Source organism: Kogia breviceps, chromosome 4 (genome assembly GCF_026419965.1).
Source record: "Kogia breviceps isolate mKogBre1 chromosome 4, mKogBre1 haplotype 1, whole genome shotgun sequence".
Lineage (NCBI taxonomy): Eukaryota > Metazoa > Chordata > Mammalia > Artiodactyla > Physeteridae > Kogia > Kogia breviceps.
In genome coordinates this window covers 176,779,751-176,796,316 of record NC_081313.1, presented here as the reverse complement: position 1 = coordinate 176,796,316, position 16,566 = coordinate 176,779,751, and the positions used below count along the sequence as shown (strand labels likewise).

The 16,566-nt window shown below is 56.1% G+C and overlaps 1 protein-coding gene across 6 annotated transcripts in view; it reads left to right on the top strand.

Annotated features, from left to right (window-relative positions):
* Positions 1-2,370: 2,370 nt before the first annotated feature.
* Positions 2,371-16,566, top strand: part of EVI5L (ecotropic viral integration site 5 like) — a 29,291-nt gene continuing 15,095 nt past the window's right edge. For 3 of the 6 annotated variants that reach the window (XM_059062619.2, XM_067032912.1, XM_067032913.1), the window contains exons 1-6: positions 2,381-2,463; positions 13,006-13,189; positions 14,564-14,753; positions 15,160-15,384; positions 15,469-15,543; positions 16,191-16,316. In XM_059062619.2, coding sequence (XP_058918602.1) covers positions 13,053-13,189; positions 14,564-14,753; positions 15,160-15,384; positions 15,469-15,543; positions 16,191-16,316 — 753 coding nt within the window. In that variant the 5' untranslated portion in view covers positions 2,381-2,463; positions 13,006-13,052. Of the gene's footprint in view, positions 2,464-13,005; positions 13,190-14,257; positions 14,379-14,563; positions 14,754-15,159; positions 15,385-15,468; positions 15,544-16,190; positions 16,317-16,566 lie in introns of those variants that run through there. The other 3 variants (XM_067032914.1, XM_059062618.2, XM_067032910.1) reach the window with 3 other exon arrangements.

Genomic DNA, 16,566 nt, shown 5'->3' with positions numbered 1-16,566 from the left:
AAAAGAAGGAAGGCAAATAGGGACTTCCCTGGTGGTTCAGTGGTTAAGACTCCACCCTTCCACTGCAAAGGGCATGGGTTCGATCCCTGGCCCGGGAACTAAGATCCCCCCACCAAAAAAAAAAAAAGGGAGAGGGAGGCAAAGATATGGTTTTGTTTGTTTTTTTGGCCCTGCAGCATGTGGGGTCTTAGTTCCCCAACCAGGAATGGAACCTGGGCCCTTGGCAGTGAAAGCATGGAGTCCTAACCACTGGACAGCCAGGGAAGCAAAGATATGTTCTTTTATATATATATATATATAATTTCATTTATTTATTTTTGGTTGCATTGGGTCTTTGTTGCTGTGCGTGGGCTTTCTCTAGTTGCGGCGAGCAGGGGCTATTCTTCCTTACGGTGCACGGGCTTCTCATTGCAGTGGCTTCTCTAGTTGCACAGCATTGGCTTTAGGCACGTGGGCTTCAGTAGTTGTGGCACAAGGGCTCAGTAGTTGTGGCACACAGGCTTAGTTGCTCCGCCGCATGTGGGATCTTCCCGGACCAGGGCTCAAACCCATGTCCCCTGCACTGACAGGCAGATTCTTAACCACTGCTCCACCAGGAAAGTCCCGAAGATATGTTCTTTTTAAAAAAATGGGGTATGGGGGTATATGGGCATATGGGGGAGAAGGAATTCATTGTAATTATTTTTACCACAGAGTTTTTAGAAATATGCTTGGAAGCTTTTCTTAACAGTTCCAAAATTGTAATAGATGCAATGTACAATAGATAGTAAGAGAGAGGGAGAGAGGGAAGACAGAGAGATGGAGTATAGACAGCGGCAGAGAGGGTGTAGACAGATTCAGAGTAGAGACAGAGACAAAGAGAGAATAGACAGGCAAAATGTAGATGGGACAGAGTGTAGACAGAAGCGGAGACGTATGGACAGGGGCAGAAAGCGTGGCTGTATGGCATTCAACGCTCCCAAAACCAGAAGGAACCCCCTATCTACTATTTAGAAGGTTGAGATCTCAAACCTTAGAAGGTCCTGACACTCCCCACTCTGGGTGCCAGCCTCCCCCGTTTCCATTTCTGTCTCTCCATTTTGAACTTACGATGTCACCCTCTCTTCTGTGACAGGGTCCTTCCCTGCCCCACCCCCCTCCAGGGCCCACCCCTGCATCTTGGGGTGGAAACTTGTCCTTTTCTCTAAGTCTTGCCCCCTATCCATAACTGCCTCTACATCTTCCTCCCCAGCCTGAGCGATCCCCCCACCCTTCCCTTCCCTGTTAATAATCTTGGGCCCGCCATTCATTCATTCATCAAACATGTATAAGCAGTTTCCATGTGGTGGGCCCCTGCTCAGCAATGCCGGGACCCCCTGACCTAGGTCGTGCCTTCCCCCGCCCCCATCTATCTAGGAGGGGTGGGGGATGGGAGGGCCATATAAGCAGTGATAACAGCGTGCTCTGAGTTTGACCGGGGAACATAAGACACTGTCAGCCTCAGAGAAGATACCTAACCCGGCCTAGACTAGAGAATGGGACAGACCTGAGCCTCCGGTGTGACACCCCGACCACCCAAAGCCCCGCCCTCAGCACAGAGCCGGGCTCAGAGAAGATATGGTCCCTCAGCCTAAGGGATTTCTGGCAACGCCCCTTCTCAGACCCAACCCATTAGCCTCTACCTGATCTGCCCCCGCCCCATCACTGATCTAGGCCACGCCCTTCTCAGCCCCTCCCGTACTTCATTCAAACCACCAGGCCTCAAGCCCCACCGCCCGGGAGGCTAACCTCACACGATCTCATTGGCCAGAGAGCGTCACTTCACCGCCCTCCTTCAGTGTCATTGGCTCCCTAGGTGTCAATCTTCTTTATAGAGGCCCAAGAGTTACCATGGCCGAGGTTTGAGGGGCAGATAATAATGGCCGTCCCAGGAAGTCTCGTTATTGGGCAAAAAGCTCGGCTCTGGGCGGGGCTTGGAGCCAAACGCTGGCCTGCCTCTGTCTGGGGTTCCTCAGGGACGCAGCCTTCCCTCAGAGACACACCCCTCTCTCCTTTCTATTGGTCCTGCCAAGTGTTGATCAACAGGATTTCACATTCCGATAGGCAAAACACCTCGTCCTTCACTGCTTCCCTAATTTCAATTCGCTTCTCTCCTTAAAGGCGGCAACCTTCTGGCCGTAGCCAGGGCCCTCGCCCTCCTTACGGAGTGACCATGGATTGGCCAGACACCCCGTCACTCCTGGCCGGTGGGCGGAGCCAGAGAGCCTAGGGGCGGTGAATTGGCTGACTGGGCCTCGGGGGCGGGGCAGCGGCTCCTGTCAGCGGGTGAAATGGCAGCGACAGAGCCGGCGGTGGCCGCGGTCCCGGGGGGCGGCTGAGGGGGCCGGGCCGGGCTGCGGGGCGAGCGACGCGGCGGGGCCCGGGACGGCGGCGCGGCCCGGGACGGCGAGGCTCGGCATGGCTATGGCGGCTCGCTCTTCGCAGGTAAGTAGGCGGCGCGGGCCGGGCCTCCCGGGCGCCTTCTCAGGCCCGCGACTCTGCGCTGTGGCCCACAGGGGCCGGGCAAGACTGGGACTCGGGCCCCCTCGCCCCGGAATCCGCGCCGGGACCCCTTGGCACTCCCAGCACGGATCCTGGCCGTCAGCCTCGGGCCCTGGCCCCTGCCCATCCTCGTTCCGACGCTTCCCGACCCCTCAGGACCCCTCCCATGACTCCTCCGGGAGCCCTCCTCCCCGGGAGGCCACCTCAGGCCCGTGACCCCCGCTCACCCTCTTTACTGACCCTCAGGACCCCTTCCCGGACCCTTCAGGGCTCCCCCAGTCCCCACCCCGCAGACCCGGCCCCTAGGAGCGCCCCCGCAAGCCTAGGACCTCCGCCCTCTCTCTGTCCCGATCCCTCAAGACCCCTTTCGTCTGTAGACCCCTTGTCACGCCATCCCTCCCCTCACTTCACATGCTATCTCTGGGCCCAGAACTGCCCCCACCCCCAGGGATACCAGTCTTAGAGCCATACCCCTCCCTTCTGACCGCACAGGACCCCTCCCCAGCCTCTGTAAATCCAGATTCCTGCCCGCAGGCCTCACCTCAGCCTGCTGAGCCATCTCCCACCCCCAGCAGCCCCATGCCCAAGGGCACCCCTGAAAGCCATTCCTCAGGGTCCTCGTCGCACACACACCCTGATCCTGACTTGTCTTGATCCCTACTTCCTGAGAATCCACCCTCACCTCATGCTCAGGACCTCCCAACAGATGTTCTGACCCCCACTCCTCACCCAAGGGACACGACCTCTGTGAGGGCCCCACTCACGCGCACAAGCACACACACACACACACACACACACACACACATCTGGGAGGCAACAGAGCAAAACCAATGAACCCCCAACAGCTCATACTGATAGACACCCTGGGCCCCTCAACACACATTCAGGAGCCCTTCACACACACGCACGGACAGACACTTGGATCCCCAACACACGCAGAAAAACTTAAGACCTCCAACACAAAGCCAAGCAATTGGGACCTGCCCCCCTCAACACACACACACACACACACACACACACACACACACACACACACAGGGCTCCTCAGCACTTTAGCACCCCTCCTTGGAATTCACCTGCCCAGGTCCTCCTGGAGGCCCCAACAGCTCCCAGCTCAGGCAGAGACTCAGAGACATGAGCTACCTGCCATGCCCCAGGCAGCCAGCCTTCCCATCCACACCAGCCTCCCTGAACCAGCGCCCCTGTTGGGGCCCTGGAGGTGGCGGGGTGACCCAGAATCTCCCAGCACCTCTGTGGACACTTGCCCCAGGCCTCTTCCCCTTTATTCATCTCACCCGCTTTACCCTTCTTCAAAGGGAAGGATGCTCCCTCTCTCTCCTACACCAGTCTCCCCAAAAGAACCACTGCCTGCCCCCTGATTTCTGCCACCCCTGGCAGAGGGGTAGGGGTACCGCCTGCTCCTGGCCCCGGTCCTGAAGTCTGGCCAGACTGGTAGGACCAGCATCCTGACCCCATCACGCCCGCTGGCCTCAGATGGCAGGGGCAGCCCCTGACAGCCCCGAGAACTCTTTCACCCACGACCGGCGTGTCATGCCAAAATGAAACAGCTTCCTTCGATCCTGGCATTTGAGACCCAGTGGGGCTGGGTTTGGGCCTGCCAGAAGCAGACAGCTCTTTGTTAAGGAATATTTTCAGAAGGGAAAAATGTGCTGAAGAGGCTTGGGTGGAACACGAGTGAGGAGTCGGTTTGGCTTTTTTCCCCTCAGCTGGGCTGGGATGGATCTGGGGGACCCATTTCGTCATGTCTTTCCAGGTGTAGTGGCTCTTCCCGCCCTACAGCCCACACCCTCGGGTCCAACCTGTGGGTTCCCCTGGGCTTCTGTGGTCTACTGCAGGTGGTTTGGTTTGACTGCAGGTTGGGATGAGGCAAGTCAAAGGGAGGGCAGATCACAGAACTGGTGAGACAGCGCGGCCAGGACCGCAGGGACTGAGAAGGAGCCCCAGGTCCTGCCTGAGGGGAATCCAGATCAGGCCAGAGCTGCCTGTCTGACATAAGCATGCCTGGAAAACCCCAGAGGAACACGCCCAGGCTTTTTTGTGGATATTTACCAGTGGATTCTGGATGGCTCTGGGGAAAAGCGCATCTATGCTTGGGGCCTTGACTTACCCATCTAGAAAATGGGGAGAGAAATCCTGAGACCAGGACTTTGTACTTCAGGGGAGCCAGAGAGGTTAGGATGTGGCGCTGAATGCCCTCTGGGCACCATGTGGAAGGGGTCAGTGGGGTCCAGGAGGGCAGTCGCCTACCTGTGGGTGCTAGCAGAGTCACTGGGCATCCTGGGCCCCTGGTTGGAATTAGCTGATGCCTCAGTGGATAATGGCTGTCTTTCCGTGGCTGAGCCAGTTTACATCAGGGCTAAGAGACAGTTGGTTGTGGGATGTGTGGCCCCACAGGGACCTCCCAGGGGGGCAGAAGGCAGTCGGGTGCCTGCTTGCTGGCAGTGCCCACACCCCACGTAGACCTCTGACGCTGGGCGGGGAGAGGTTTGTTCTGCCCACGTGCTGAAGGGAGGAGTGAACGAGGAGACTTCTGAAGGTCACGAGGCACACAGGAAACAAACTCCACAGCCTCCCCAGGGGGGACTTTGTGCAGATGCAGTGGGGTCAGAAGCCTCCCCGGGATAGACTATGGACTCCTTAGGAAAACACGAGAAGGCTCTCGGGAAGGGCTGGTGAAAGACATCAGTGCCCTTTACCCTAGACTGGGGGGCCAGGGCCGGGTCTTTGTGCATGTGCTTTTGATGGGTGCAGGGGGAATGGAGGATTGTGCTCTAGTTTCCTCTTGTTCCGGATGAGGCCCCCACCACGTACTGGGAATCGAGTCAGGGGCTGGGGTTGTGAAGGATCATCAGGGGTCGCCCCTGCCCTGCATCTAAAGACCCTCTCCACGTCAACAGGCAAGAGCTGAAACCAGGAGTGCACACTGATCAGGCCGTGCGGCGCACCAGGCCCTGTACCAAGCCCCACTGACATACTATCTCATTTAATCCCCCCAAACCATCCGGAGGAACCAGCATTCCAGCCCGTGCCCTTACCATCCCATCCCGTGTGGAAGCGGAAGACAGATGAATGGACAGCATGCTGTGGAGCAGAGAAAAGGGCCCGGCACATCCCCGGGGCATCAGGGAAGATGGAGCAGAGATGACACACAAGTTGGGAGAGGAGCTCTCTGGGCAGGTGTAGCAGGGAGGGGTGTTCCAGGCAGCCCAAGTGCTTGGAAGAGGCCCAGGCGACAGGAGCAAGTATGGTGCATGCAGGGAAGCGTGCCTTGTTTGGTGGGTTTCATCCTATAGGCCTTCGTGTCCCAAATGCCATCCAAGGGGCACATGCCATGGGACGCTCCCTGGTCAAAGGGACCAGTATTTGGAATTGAACTTGGAAAGGCAGCAAACACCCACCCCCTGCCCCGCCCAGGGACGTCTGCTGCACACATGTTCTAGAAGCCAAACAGAGGGCAAGAGGGAGGTTAGTTAGGAGAACTAACAACTCACCGGGGCTGGGGAAGAGATTGATCACTTCCAGGGAGATTTCAAGAACCCCACTGGCACTTTTCTTTCATTTCTCAGTGCACCATGATGTGTCTGTGAGATTGTTTGTTATTGTTGTTGTTGTTTATCTTTTGGCCATGCCACACGGCCTGTGGGATCTTAGTTCCCCTACCGAGGATGGAACCCGTGCCCCCTGCATTGGAAGCATGGAGTCTTAACCACTGGACTGCCAGGGAAGTCCCTGTGAGATTGTTTCATTGAGGGCTATCTCCCAGCCCAAGAGTCCCACAAGGGCAGGGCACGTGTCTGTTCATGGTTGAGTCCTAGGCGAGAACAGGGCACGTAGCAGATGCTCAGTAGACACTTGGTTGATTTTAGGAGCTGACAGTCCTCCCTACTCACCCACTTCTGAAAGAGGGCCTGGATCTCTTCTGCAGAAAGAGGTCAGATCCATCTGCTTGGAGAGCCCCCAAAGGCAGGGCCAACCCACCATGCCCTGGACCCTGGCCCAGCCAGCCTTTGCAGCAGGAAAGATACCATCTTGGCTTTGAAGAGCCGAGAGCCTTTACAAGATGCCACTTCTCTTATCCACCTGTCCCTGGAAGGCTTATGAGGGCTTTAAATTGTTTCCTTTGTCATTGTCAGGGATACTGAAATATAAAGAAATCAGGGATTTGCCAGGAAGGAACCTGTGATGATGGCAGAAAGTAGCTGCTGACATGCAAGGTAGTAAACTTTTTTTGTAGGTCAGAAGGGATTCCACAGGTCCTTCCACAGCTGATTTTAGCCTGAAGGTACTTGCCTCTGCTGCTGTTACTACCAATAACAATGATTTTAGTTTTATTGCATTTAATATTTAAACAGGGCTGCCACATAAGGGGTGGGCCTGCTGAGGAGGGGAAGTTTGTTTATTCAGTCCACAAATATCAGATGCCTGATGGTACACTAGACTCTGGGGATCCACTAGTGGGCTAGCCAGCCCCTGCCCTCATGGAACTTCCCACCCAGGGGGAAATAAATGTCATGGGCCAGCTCCTGAACTAAGTACTTGACAGGTTTTAGCTCATCTATTCCTCCCAACAAAACCTGTGAGGTCGGTACTATCATCAGCCCTGTTTTCAGATGAGGAAACTGAGACAAAGCACACTGTACCCAGATCAGAAAGGTAGAAAAGTAGGTGAGGAGGGATTTGAACCCAGGCTGCTGGCCCTGAAGTCCTCCCAGGAGGCCAAGAGATCTGGGATCATTTATCCACACACACAGCCATGGAGGAAGGTACATGGATGTGGAAACACCGGAGTGGCACGGAGGAGCGGCTAGAACTGGGGACAAGAGGAGGGCCGACAGTGACTGCCGAATTCCAGCAGCCGTCCTTGTTACCTGAGGGTCAGCTCGCCCATCAAATGCCCACCCCATGGCCAAGGAAAAGACCCGGAGATGTCAGGCCGTCTCCCCAGGAGTCGGGGTGGTCTGAGTGGCCCAGCTGATAGTCTGTCAGTCTGGGCAGATGGGGTCACGTGGCATCTTTCAAGGCTTCAGATTTAGAAATTACTCTGGGTCCCCATAATCATTAGAGGTAGAGGATCAGAAGCTGGGCTGGTAGGGGGTGGGGTATGGAGGCGGGGTAGGTAGGAAAGCAAAATTAAAGGAGTCTTGGGGTCTTCTGCCTGCCTCTGAAAGATGGCACACACACACTCACTCACTCTCCCTGTTGAAAAAGAGTAACATTTACTGAGCGCTCACTGCACTCGGTGTTTTACGTAGGTTGTTTCTAAAGTCATTGAATGCAGAGTGACAGCTCAGCTGATCAACTTGGGGCAAAGGCTCTGGAATCAGAAATCCAAGTGCAGGGAATTCCCTGTCGGTCTAGTGGTTAGGACTCTGCACTTTCACTGCTGAGGGAGCGGGTTCAGTCCCTGGTCAGGGAACTAAGATCCCGCAAGCTGCTCAGTGAAAATAAAATGAAATGATTTTCTAAAAAATACTTTGGTCACTCAATATTTAAAGAAAAAAAGAAAAAGAAAGAGAAAAGAAATCCAAATGCAAACCTTTCTTCCTCTACGGCCTCGTCAGGAGACCCAGTGAGCAACTCTCTACTCGCTAGGGCACCTCTCACATGTTATAAAACTGTCCTTTACTTTTCTGTCTACCCTGGTACAGAATCTTCTTTTTTTTTTTTTTTAATTTTAAAAATAGACTTTAGTTTTCAAAACAGTTTTAGCTTTACAGAAAAATTGAGAAGATCAGGACTTCCCTGGTGACGCAGTGGTTAAGAATCCGCCTGCCAGGGCTTCCCTGGTGGCGCAGTGGTTGAGAGTCCGCCTACCGATGCAGGGGATGCGGGTTCATGCCCCGGTCCGGGAAGATCTTACATGCCGCGGAGTGGCTGGGCCTGTGAGCCATGGCCACTGAGCCTGCGCGTCCGGAGCCTGTGCTCCGCAACGGGAGAGGCCACAACAGTGAGAGGCCTGCGTACTGCTAAAAAAAAAATTAAAAAAAAAAAAGAATCTGCCTGCCAATGCAGGGGACACGGGTTCGAGCCTTGGTCCAGGAAGATCCCACATGCTGCAGAGCAACTAAGTCTATGCTCCACAACTACTGAGCCTGTGTTCTAGAGCCCGCGAGACACAACTACTGAGCCCACGTGCCAAGAACCTGGTCTCTGCAGCAAGAAAAGCCACTGCAATGCAAAGCCCACACACCGCCATGAAGGGTAGCCCCCGCTCGCCGCAACTAAAGAAAGCCCACGCACAGCAACGAAAACCCAAAGCAGCCAAAAATAAATAAATAAATAGATGTAATCTCTCATCATTTCTTAAGAAAAAAAGATAAATTGAGAAGATAGTACAAAGCATTCCCACAGACCCCATACTCACAGCCAGTTTCCCCATATTAGTAACATCGTCTGGTAAGTTTGTTATAATGAATGGACCAATATTGATACATTATTATTAACTAAAGTCCATACTTTATGCAGATCTCCTTAGTTTTTCCCTAATTTCCTTTTTCTTTCCCAGGACCCCTTCCTGGATCCCATAGGACATCTTGTCCTCACGTCTCCTGAGGCTCCTCTAATCTAGGACAGTTTTCTTAGGCTTTCCTTGTTTTTGATGACTTTGACAGTTTTGAGAAGTACTAGTCAGGAATTTTCTAAAGTGTCTTCTAATCTGGATTGGTCACATGTTTTTCTCATAGTCTTGGGGAGAAAGGCCCAGAGATGAAGTGCCCTTCTCATGTCAGCGTATCAAGTGCACATGCTCTCAACATGACTTATCACTGATGGTGTTGGCCTTGATCACCTGGCTGAGCAGCACAGGGGTTTTTCTCTTCCTTCATCCAGCAGACATGGACTGAGCCCCTACTAACGGCCAGGTGCTGCATAAGGGGCTTGGAGTAGAAACTTAAGAAGATAGGCCTTTGCCCCCAGAAGCTTCATGACCCAGTAGGGCAGGCAGGCATGTATTAGTAGGAATTGCCATAGAATGTGTCTTGGGCTAGGGTATAGGGGTAGGTATTTGGGGGGAGAGGGGAGAGAAGTGAGCCAGAACCCTGGAGGTGGTCGGGGGCAGGGGGTGGTTTGCCAGGAAAGAGTTCACTGAAAAACATCAGTTTCCTTCTTTTTTGTGGTTGAATACCATTCCATTGTCTGGATGGACCACATTTCATTTATCCATTCATCCATCGACATTTGGGTTGTTTCCACTTTTTGGCTATTGTGAATCGTGCTGCTGTGAACAATCGTGTACAGGTGGGACTTCCATGCAGGTCTCGTGGTTAAGACTCCACGCTTCCAATGCAGGGCGCGCTGGTTCGATCCCTGGTTGAGGAACTAAGATCCCACGTGCCGTGCGGCCCAGCCAGGAAAAAAAAAAAAGAAAATGAATTTTAAAAGAATTGTGTACAGGTTTTCCTGTGAATGTACGTTTTCCATTCTCTCAGGTAGATAACCTAGAAGCAGAATTGCTGGGTCATATTGGCAACTCTTTGTCTACCTTTTTGAGGAACTGCCAGACTGTTTTCCACTCTACCTCATCTTTTATTCCATGCATTTCAATCTGTAATAGAAAGTGCAGGTGATCATCTCTTGGTCTCTTCCCGCCCCCCACCCCCGTATACTCTGGGCGTGCAGGGGCTGCTTCTGTCTTTGCCCAGCAGTATTCAGCCCTCATCATGGTGCCCAGGACCTGACTGGCACTAAGGAAATACCGGTGGGTGGGCAGGCAGGTTCTCTTCCTCCAATATTTCTCGACTCTCAGGTTGTACCAGGCTCAGTGCTGGTCGCAGAAGTAGCAGGGACCCAGACGGTGGTGATTCCTACCCCGGTGGTGGATCTGATTGAGCCAGTCTGGAGCCAGTTGGCAATCTTGGCTGGTGCTCAGGAGAAAGGAAAAGCTGGGGACGAGGGTGTCACAATCACCGACATGTATCTGGTCATTTAAGTCCTGAAAGTGAACTCACCGAGGTCATGAAGGGATAAGCGCCAGGGAAGGAGGGACTGAGGCAGTAAGAATCCAGGTGCTCTGGAGAAGGGACAGGGCTGCTCTCAGAGCTAGGAGGACAGAGAGCCCATGTCCATCCGTATGTACTCGGTTCCAGGCATGGCGAGAGCTGGTCAGTGCAGGAAGTGTGCGTGTGTGTGTGTACGTGTGCACGTATGGGCAAAGGGGTGTGTGGGTGTGAGACAGTGTGTGATTGCGTATCTGAGCGTGTAGGTGTGCGACTGTGTGTGAGTGTATGTTAGAGCATGTGTGCATGTGCACGCAAGACTGTGAGGTGGTTTGTGAGTGTGAATGTATCTGAGTGTGTGGGGTGTGAGGTCGTGGGTAAGTGTGAGTGTGTGGGTGTGAATGTATCTGAGTGGGGGGGTGTGAGGTTGTGGGTAAGTGTGAGTGTGTGAATGTATCTGAGTGTGGGGGGTGTGAGGTTGTGGGTCTGTGTGAGTGTGAAGGAGTGTGTCTCTGTGCATACATCAGGAGGATGGCTTCTGGGGCTGCGCAGCATTTAGAGAGTATGGGGATGAGTCAAGAGAAAGTTCCTGAGGGACCAGAAGGTTCTGCCTCTCAGACTGCAAATTTAAGCCCTGGGTATTGAATACATTTTATTTCTTGTATGAAATACACATTAATTTGTGATAAGTATCTGAGCAAACTCTGCTAGTGGATTGCCCTAGTAGTTTCTTTTAATCGGAAACCCAGAGCTGAACCATTCTCTTGGGCTCTTTGCAGGCCAGGGTTGGGGTTGTGGGGGGGGAGGCAATGCGCTTCTAAGGCTGGAGTCCCCTGGGCTCAGCACGGAGACAGTGGACCCCAGCCCCAGCCCTGGCCACGTGTGGTCTTTGTCTCTGAGGCCCCCACTAATCCCAAATCCAGCTGTGCTTATGGGGCTCCAATCCTCACCTCCACCACCTACTCCCCTCTCCCAGCTCTGAAGTTGGGAAACCTACGCGGCCTTCCCAGCCCCTCCCTGCCCAGAGAGATCCTTCCAAGTCAGCACTCCTTGCCCATGGCCCATCTCTGCCCCGGGCCAGCCACAGACTTTGCAGGAAGCCCCAGAGTTGCCCCCACTGTCCCTCTCTCAGGAATGATTAACTCCTGGCTTGGTGGTGCACCATGGCTTGGTCTTTGGGGCAGGTTGTCCCCGGCCAGCTGGGAAACAGGAGGAAAAGGTCTTCTGCTTCTGATGGGAGCCATTGCCTAGAATTTGTATCACTCACCAAAAGCTAGAGCCCTCAGTACCTGACAAACTCGGGGGGCCCTCAGGGGCCAGAAGCAGAACCAGTGGCCTTGGGGAGCCACAGAGTCCTGGGGTGGGAGGGTTATGAGCCCCCCATGAGGTGAAAGAAAAATGGTGCCCCCCTGCCCCTTGACAGGAGAGCACAAGGGAAGGAGACTAGAATCAAGTGCATGGCCAGGATCAAGTCCAGCTGACCTGTGGACCCTCAGGTTTGGTTGGGGGCTGAGCTTGGGCTGTGGGAAGGTGCTCAGTGACCTGAGGGTGCCAGGCAGGTGCAAAATGGGCTGCTTTTGTCCTGTGACTGTCCTCCTGCTGCCTGGAGACCAGATGCCCCCTCTCCAGGAACTGGGCGAGGGCCCCTCTGTGGCTGAGCTGTCAGAGCCAGGTCAGGTGAGGTCCAAGGAGAGCCACACTTCAGACGCTGTTCCGTTTGAGTCCAGAGCCTTTGCTTTCGGCACAGTGCTAAGCTGGAGCCAGTGTCCCTGAAGCTCCCAGGAGGGTGGGGCTGGACCATCCCCAGGAGGAGTAGGAGAGATGGGCCAGCACCCACCCGGCACAGTATCCTGATCCAAGATCAGGATACTGATCAGAGCCTGTAGCTCTCACTCTGAGGCCATCAGAGCACAGATTCCTAGCACTTTGACATGTCCCTGGCTTCCCAGCCGAAGGGGAGTTGACTCTTCTGGCCATTGGCCGCACCAGACAATTAACAGTAGAGAATAATTGCTTCTGGTTGTGCCAGCAGCCCACTTTGGTTGATGAGACAGGGAAGGTCAGATGCTGAGGCAGGGCTCCCAGGAAAGGCCACAGCTGGGGACAGGGACCAAAGCTGTCAGGAACAGCCACCAAAGCGGGGGCATCGGCACCCCCAAGGTTGCAGCAGGGACCCTGAGTGTGACGGGGAGCCTTGGCCCCTGGCCCTGCTGAAGACTCAAGGATGTCAGTTGAGACTTGGTGTTCATGTGCAGGGACAGCGGGACAGCTCAGGCGCTGGCCGTTACCCTCCTGGCTGCATGCAGGCATCTGGACTGCAAAGTCAGGGACACCCTATCGCCAGCCCCTGGAGCAGAAGGAGCCGGCCAGGCCGCCAGCTAGACTGGGCTGCGTGGGGTGAGGAGTGACCGAGTGGGCAGCCCACGGTGCGGAAATGTCTCTGGGTGACCAGCAGGCTCACTGGTCCGGAGCCGGTGGGGCAGGGTGGGCACCCTGCCCAAAGCTGACCACACATGTTTCTGGTCCGCAGACAGAGCTGTGACCTGGCCCTGCTCACGGCTGAGGAGCCTGCCCACCATGGCGAGCCCCACTCTGAGCCCCGACTCCTCGTCCCAGGAGGCCCTGTCGGCCCCCACCTGCTCCCCCACCTCTGATTCTGAGAACCTCAGCCCCGATGAGCTAGAGCTGCTGGCCAAACTCGAAGAGCAGAACCGGTGAGTTGGGACCTGAGGGAAAGGGAGAGGCTCCAGGGGTACAGCCTGGGCCCCAAACAAGTTGCTGGTGCCACCTCACAGTCAGAGCTAGACCTGGCCCTGGGCCAAGTGACAGCTCCCACCAGAGGCTTGACAAGGATGTCTGCCATCACCTCCCACCAGATGGTTCTCCCATTCAGTTGAGGAGGCCACGGTATCAGGGGGCCCAGTGGACCTGGCCTTCACTTCTTTAGCCTTTGTTGAAGGGAAGAGTAAATCCTCTGACTCTGGAGTTGGCCCTTCCCACTTCTCCTCTGGCCCACCCCCTGTTTTAAAGTGTAGGTTTTATTATTATGCCAGTATGGCGAGGCCAGCAGGTCAGGAGATGACTGCCATTAAAAAGACAGTTTGGGGACTTCCCTGGCGGTCCAGTGGTTAAGACTCCATGCTTCCACTGCAGGGGGCACGGGTTCAATCCTGGTCAGGGAACTAAGATCCCACATGCCGCACGGCACGGCCAAAAAAAAAAACAAACAAAAAAAGTTTGTTATGCACAGATTCCAAGAGGAGGGGCACAACACGCCAGGCACCATGCAGGGCCAGCCGGGGAAGCACGAGGGCCAGTCAGGAGGCAGAGGGAGCGAGAAAATGTGGGCAGGAGCCTTTACTGTGGTTTCTGCCGGAAGGAACGGTGAGGCAGGGCAAGCAGGCTTAGGACTGGCTAGTCTGAATACCTTCAGCGAGCTGCGGGCATAGGGGCCGGGCCCACTTGTCTAGTACCTGGCCCTGGGGTGATCCGGCTGGAGGATAGTGGCCCTGAGTGCAAGAGCCTAACAGAGGTGGGTGGTTTGTAGGTTCTAGATTGGTTGGTTTGCATACGAAAAGTGCACTAGCAGGCAAGTCCTTAATTATCTCTTGGAGTCTGCTAGGCCTGGGAGGGGCAGTCCCTCCTGTCAGGGAGGCCCCAGATGTCAAAGCCTCAGAAATAGGTGGTTCATGCAACCCCTTGCTAGTTGGGGGCCCCCAGCCAGCATCTCACCCTCTCTGTACCTCGTCTGTAAACAAATCTTTACAAAACCCACCCCACAGGGTTGGTACGAGACTGAATGAGCTACTCCCCGTGCTTCTCAGCCCAGAGCTGGGCACAGAATGGGACACATGAATGGCAGCCTCTCCAGGTCTCCCAGGATCAGGACCAGGGCTCAGAGAGGTTAGGGCATTGGCCAAAGTCACTCAGCAAGTGCCGCTCAGGAAAAACAACTTAGACCCAATCCCTGGTATCCTCTGGGACCCCAGGGAGGAGGGGCCAGGCTCTTTGGGACCCAGGGGCCAGGGTGGGAAGCTCCTGCAGCCTCCACCCTCCCCCCCTCCCCCCCCCCCCCCCGCCACACCCAGGCTCCTGGAAGCCGACTCCAAGTCCATGCGCTCCATGAATGGCTCCCGGCGGAACAGCGGCTCCTCGCTGGTGTCCAGCTCCTCGGCCTCCTCCAACCTAAGCCACCTGGAGGAGGACACATGGATCCTGTGGGGCCGGATCGCCAACGAGTGGGAGGAGTGGCGGCGCAGGAAGGAGAAGCTGCTCAAGGTTGCGCAGGAGGCAGGGCTGGCCGGGCGGCCGGGGGTTGGGCAAGGTCTTCCAGGGGCCCCAGCACGAGCAAAGGGCAGGACTGGAGGTGTGTGGGCACTTTCAGGGTGCCTTGCCAGGGCCGGGGGGATGGGTGTGGAGATCAGGGAGGGGCTGGTACCCCAGGTACCCACTTGCTTCCCGCCCATGAGTTCCGTGATGGGCTGGGACGGCACATTCAGCCCCGTGGTTGCCGTGTGCCGTGCAGTGGCTCAGCCGAGCTCTGGGCCCCGGGTGAGGCATGGGTGGACCCAATCTCAGAGGCCGGGCTGGGCGGCCGTGGGGAGGCTGCGCTGGGACGGGGTCCAGCCCGGCCTCCCCATCGCACCCCCCGACCCCCCCACCCCCTCTCTGACCCTGTCACCAGGAGCTGATCCGCAAGGGCATCCCGCACCATTTCCGGGCCATCGTGTGGCAGCTCCTGTGCAGCGCCACGGACATGCCAGTCAAGAACCAGTACTCGGAGCTGCTCAAGATGTCCTCACCTTGCGAGAAGCTGATCCGCAGGGACATCGCCCGCACCTACCCGGAGCACGAGTTCTTCAAGGGCCAGGACAGCCTGGGCCAGGAGGTGCTCTTCAACGTCATGAAGGTGAGGCCCCCTGGCCCAAGGAGAACCGCTGCGGTCACCAGGCCCGGCAGCACCCTGCCCTGACTCGCGTGTGTTCCCTCGCAGGCCTACTCCCTGGTGGACCGGGAGGTGGGCTACTGCCAGGGCAGCGCCTTCATCGTGGGCCTGCTCCTCATGCAGGTAGGTGGCCTGGGCCTGGCCCATCCTGGCTCTGTCTGCCCCCAGGAGGTGGACAAAAGGAGAGTGTTACCTCCATCCGGTGTCCTCCTAGGTCAGAACCTCCCTGTGTCCACCTGTGACCTCTGACAGTCTCCCAGCCAGGCCCCCAGGGGGTGAACACAGAGGGCTGGCCACCTGTTCTGTCCCCTATCCTGTCCCAAGATTGGAGGGAGGGGTAGGCCATCCTCCATCACCTCCCAGGGTTGGGTGGGACACTCAGGCTTAGGTCAGCCAGTGTGATGTTTATGGGGCTCCGGGTTTCCTCCAGAGAATCCAGCAGGCTTAAGAGGGGGAGAATGGAGACGGCTGGGAATGGACCAGAGGATGCCTCCACCGTGGGCTCTGGAGGTGGCCAGACCTGGGGTTCAAGTCCCAGCTCCACTGTTTCCTGCCAGGCGGCCTTGGGCAGGTGACTTCAGCCTCAGGAGGCTTCCTGTCATTGAAACAGGGTGATGATATTTACCGGAGAGGTTTGCTGTGTGGGTCCGGGCAGCCCGGCACTGTCCACGTTCAATAAAAGTAAATGGAGTAGAGACAAGCAAAGCCATAAGAAGAGCAGTGGGTGCCCCCCCACCCCCACTCACAACCCCCTGCCCGCCCACCCCCAGATGCCCGAGGAGGAGGCCTTCTGCGTGTTTGTGCGGCTGATGCAGGAGTACCGCCTGCGGGAGCTCTTCAAGCCCAGCATGGCAGAGCTGGGGCTCTGCATCTACCAGTTCGAGTACATGCTACAGGTGAGTGGGCCCAGGGGCGGTCCCGCCTGCCCCCTCCTCTCCACCAGCCCACACATACGGGTGCTTACGTCGGCCGTCCCAGTGAGTCTCTTTGAAAATTCCACGCCTGAGAAATCACATCCAGAGATTCCAACTCAGAGAAGGGCTCTACTCCCCAAGGGGCCATAAAGCACTGCCCTGAAGGATGCTTTGAGGGACCAGGCAGGGGCCAGCCCCTTCCAGTGGGGGCTCCTCAGAGCTCGGGGCTCAC